At 35.2% G+C, this 4,657-nt stretch overlaps 1 protein-coding gene across 2 annotated transcripts; it reads right to left on the bottom strand.

Moving 5' to 3' along the window:
- Window positions 1–702: 702 nt before the first annotated feature.
- Window positions 703–3,138, bottom strand: LOC140891757 (sphingolipid delta(4)-desaturase DES1-like). 2 transcript variants are annotated; one of them, XR_012152597.1, is made up of 3 exons: window positions 2,898–3,138; window positions 944–1,819; window positions 711–855 (listed from the first exon to the last, which is right to left on the bottom strand). XR_012152597.1 is itself a non-coding variant. In XM_073300389.1 (2 exons), the coding sequence occupies exons 1-2, from the start codon at window positions 3,063–3,065 to the stop codon at window positions 998–1,000; spliced, it is 990 nt and encodes a 329-aa protein (XP_073156490.1). In that variant the 5' UTR covers window positions 3,066–3,138; the 3' UTR covers window positions 703–997. The 2 variants fall into 2 exon arrangements, 1 of the variants encoding a protein (XP_073156490.1); XM_073300389.1 differs by having other exon boundaries at window positions 703–1,819.
- Window positions 3,139–4,657: the final 1,519 nt, after the last annotated feature.

Raw genomic sequence — 4,657 nt, 5'->3', positions numbered from 1 at the left:
AAGCTCCAACCAATAGTTTGACATTAGACTTTTCCTCGTCCAAACTTATATGGGTAATAAACAATTTGTTTTTTCTTGCACTTATATTTCAACAACTAAATGCAATTCTTCGTTGAGCTGAGGAAATTTCATTGTATGAAGCCTCTCTCGTATATGGTCCAATTTCCACTTGAAATTTAATATACTTTCTTTGCAGTTTTTCCAAAAATAAAAAACATCGGCTGCAATTGAAATGGCATGGCATGGTATTGATGACATTGTTAAGCTTAGCGATGTATTTTGCGCACTCGGCTACAAATTTTGGACCCCTATGGTTGAAAGCCCCGACGAACCTATGCACATGATATTGGATGAAACGAACAACCCTGGCATGTTATGGGAGAGTCGTGTTCTCGGTGTAGACATGTTATTATGGTCAAGTGAGTGGCAGTAAGGTTCTGCCGACGGTGGGGAGGTGATCGCGTATAGAGTTATGGCCATGGCAGTAATGGTGGCGGCTGGTATTGGCAAGCAAGTGGCAAAATTAGGGGATACCGTGAAGGATGTAGACATGGCTTACCATGTTCCACGAACAATCAAGATTATAATTTTCCTGAATCTGAATTAAAATGTTCCAACGTATTCTGTCTCATTGTCTGCATTCCATGGCAAAGGATGTCATTCTTTAAGTTAAGAATCCTTTATGGGTACTAATAAGGAACCGACATCAGTTTCTGAACAAAAAGCACTACGCTTGAAAGGTTGATACATAACTGGCTTCAAGAACAATGGTGGTAAGACCATGCTTGTTGGACGGTAAAAAATTTAAAATGATACCAAATAACATGATGACTACTATTGGTTTATCTTCGAAATCTGGCATCAAGAGAACTGATCCATTAGAAGTTTACAAAATTCAAACATGAAAAAACAAACAATAAATCAACTATATCTCACATCAAACCTGCAAAAATGAGGTCAAGCGGAAACAAAGAAAAACCCGTATTTAGTCTGGAAACTATTCAGATTTTGATAGTTTTCTCTTCATTCGGCTATAAGGCCCCACCGTCCTATCCATTATATACATGGCAATGATCTGGCTCCAAGATTTATATGACTCCAGATTTTCATAGAACTCTGGTGCAATCTCCTTCACCTTGTATAGTTTGCTTCCTGGTATTCTTGGGAAATCATGGTGCTCATTGTGGTAGCCAACACTCCATGTCATCAGATTCAAAGGGCCATAGTAAGAATACGTTTCTTGATCTGTTGACTTGAAAATGTAGTGTTCTGAGATAAAATGGCCGGCCATTGGGTGCATTCCGCCCCCAACAAAGGTAGAAAGAATCAAATAACCAAGAGACTTCCAACCCCAGAAATAAACAAAACCGGCATCAAGGCTGAGTTGAATAATAAAATTAATGAACTCCCACATTCCTGGAGGTTTTGGTTTGAGAAAGAGGGGGCGGAGAGCATAAAAGAATAGCTGTAAAACAACCCATATTGATTTTGAAATGACACTGGTTACAAGACTGGCCTCAGTAAGGCTTGGAATGTCCATATCAATGCCATCTACTCCTTGGAACCGATGGTGCTCAAGGTGATACTTTTGAAAGGTGACAGACATGGGAACGCCAATGGGAAGGTTAGCGAAAATCCCAAGCCACCTGTTGTAGACTGGGGTTGAGAAGGCTAAGTTGTGACTAAGCTCATGAATGGCCAAGAACAGGTTGTGGTTGAGAAAAGAGCCGAAAAAATATGCCAGCACAAGTATCTTCAGCCAACCTGCATCACAGAGGAAGGCTGCGGTCCATAGCTGAAGTGAAACAACTGCGGCAATCTGTAATATAAGACAATGAAAAACATAAGTAATAGCTTGTTAGTTGTTACTTTGATGCTTAGCAGTTTTCAAAATTCAAATGAGTACAAATAAAGTATTAAACAAATGACCAGTAGCTCCAACCGCTGCACGATGAAACCAATACTTTTCCAATATTTTTCAATGAATTTCACCTTCTTAATTACAACTTTTCCAAAAATATTAGTTCATAATGTTACAACATAGAATTAAAATAGCAATGAACCGTTCTCATGAAATGAATAATGGATGAAAGATCAATAAATCAATCACGGGAAAATAATGTGATGGCATCTGGAGAAGGCAACTTCAATTTTTGCAAACAGAAAATGTAAAATTTCATCCACCATAGGCAACATAGCCATCATTTGGTGTCCACAAATCCATTAGAACTCTATTAATAGTTTTATCTCCTCATTGATTAATCGTATGCCAGATTCGAAAAGTTGGAATTTGAAAAAAGAAACATAGAACATTTACCAAACACAACCAACCGTATCAGCGCAATTTAGCTTAAATTTGAATTGCTCAAATAATTCAACTCCTTTACAGAAGAAACTAATTAGCCAAACGAAAGTTTCACAATCCAATCATTCAAGTTAAGCAATATTAAAAGAAGCTACATTCTCTTTTTCCTGATAGGCGATTACAACTGGGACGAAAGGGGGTGAATGGATGCAATTTGACCACACAAGGAGATCCAACCAAATTCCTATCAATAATCATAGCATAACTAAGAGCAGATCAGTAAAGTTCAATGCACCAACTAACACATTCTATATGAATGGCCTAAAATACGCATGCCAAACAATATCCAGGATGAAATTCAACCGGACACAAACGAAACAACCCAACAAGAAAACAGAGAAACCAAATATTCCTTAAACAGAAGGTGACCAATCACAATGGACCAAACAAAATCAACAGAAACAACACTAAATACACAAAAAGATTCAATCTTGGACCACCCCCACCTCCCATCTGACAAAACCCCAATCTCCACTCTTTGGATCCACACAATGTAAACCACATTACAGAAACAAAGAAACATAAAATGTACCTTGAGGAAAGCAAAGGGGTCGGGTCCAAAGAGTTGTTTGATCTGCGGGTACTTGGAGAGGATCTGCCTCCTGCGAGAGGCATGAGGCTCATCTGTATAAGACCAGAAAAATTCTGAGGCCATCACACCCTCTTCTTGTTCTCCCTTCTCTTTCCCAGCGTGCCCCATTTGTCTCCGCACGCTCTTCTCTTCTCCCTCCTGTCTTCTCTCGCTGCTTGCTGTTTTCTTGATTGAGATGAGTGGGAAGGAGGGTGGCTACCTTTTTTAATTGAATTCCTAGGCAGTGATATTTCATGTGTGTCCCTGCAAGAATGACGGGGTGCCCACCAACTCCATCCGAAAACAAGGGATAATTCAGGAATTTGGGCGATGCATGTGAAGGTGAAGGTACCCACATGCTTCTTTCATTGGAAGAAAACGACCTGCCAATCAATTTCTACTTTCCAAAATGAATTCCATTGTTTAAATTTGTAATTACCAAAAATCAAATATGAGATCTTATTGAATCAAAAGTCGATCAGTTTGGACATAAAAATTTTAGTAGCTAAATAGTTTTTTTTTTAATTGAGGGAGGGAATTATTAGAGTTGGGTTTTGAACTTGAAGTCTGGTAGCATATTTAAGACTTTTGTGTTAGACGAGCTACACGTTTTTTACAAAATAAATAGAATTTTGTATTCTTTTTATTTAAAATGGTTGAACCTGAAAGTGACCTTATCTCATATGTATCAGAGACATATTAACTCATGCGGGTTAAATCGAGGGATACTTTAGAGAAGGAGCAACATAGAATTTTGCATTCTCCTACATGTATGCAACGTATTTATGTCTTGAAAATTTTTTAACATGCAAGAGAAAGAAATGTCAAAGACATTAATGTTGTGTAAGTGTAATTTCGGGACCGAAGAATTTGTATTTGTCAGAGGATTTCAAATTAATAGGGTGTATTCAATTCAAAATTTTAATAACTTTTAGTGACTTTTAAAATGACAGTCTTTTATGTATTTTGACAAATTTTTATTGATTTTTATAGAATGTCATGAAATTGTAAACAGAATTCTACGGATTTCTGCAGAGTTTATGACAGACTTTCATAGACATGTTTAATAGATTTTATAACTTGAACGACGTTGAAAATATCTATATTTAAATATCTATAAACAAACACAAAAGTTTTAAAATTATAGTATGATGGCGAAAATAATATATTTACCTATCATAATAAGTTTTCTGTAGTATCATTTAATGTCATTAATATTAAAATTAGTTGTATAATTTATGTATTAAAATAAAAAATTAATTCCAAAATTCCAACCGGAAAAATTTAAAAAATTAAAATTTTTGGCGTTTTTTAAAATTTTGAATTTCAAATTATAACAATTAATTAATCAACAATTTATAAATTTTATTTAAATCGGATAAAAACTAGAAATTTTGATGGAAAAATGTGTTTATAGAAATGTGATTTGAATTAGAAAATATATAAATATGTAGAAATATTATTTGAAAGAGGATAGAGAATAAATGAATAATTAGAAGTCCATTCAAATCTTGACGATGAATCAAAGACAAATCTTGACATTTTAGCATTGTACATTATGTTTATGTTTGTACTTCAATGACTTTCATGGAGTCATTAAAAATCTATTGAAAATTTGAATACCTCTAGAATTTTATGAAGTTTTTAAAAGTCAATGTTGAATATCACATGAATTTTAAAAACTCCATGGAAGTCTATTTTGGATACCTCTGAAAAGTCTA

The sequence above is a fragment of the Henckelia pumila genome, chromosome 3 (genome assembly GCF_033568475.1).
Source record: "Henckelia pumila isolate YLH828 chromosome 3, ASM3356847v2, whole genome shotgun sequence".
NCBI classification, from domain to species: domain Eukaryota; kingdom Viridiplantae; phylum Streptophyta; class Magnoliopsida; order Lamiales; family Gesneriaceae; genus Henckelia; species Henckelia pumila.
This window is presented reverse-complemented; position numbering and strand designations above follow the sequence as displayed.

Bases quoted from the DNA above. Each gene is read 5' to 3' on its own strand.
- LOC140891757 (XM_073300389.1), bottom strand. From the start codon at position 3,065: ATGGGGCACGCTGGGAAAGAGAAGGGAGAACAAGAAGAGGGTGTGATG. The intron at 1,820-2,897 runs GTACATTTTATG...CTTATATTACAG, and splicing joins ACCCCTTTGCTTTCCTCAAG to ATTGCCGCAGTTGTTTCACT.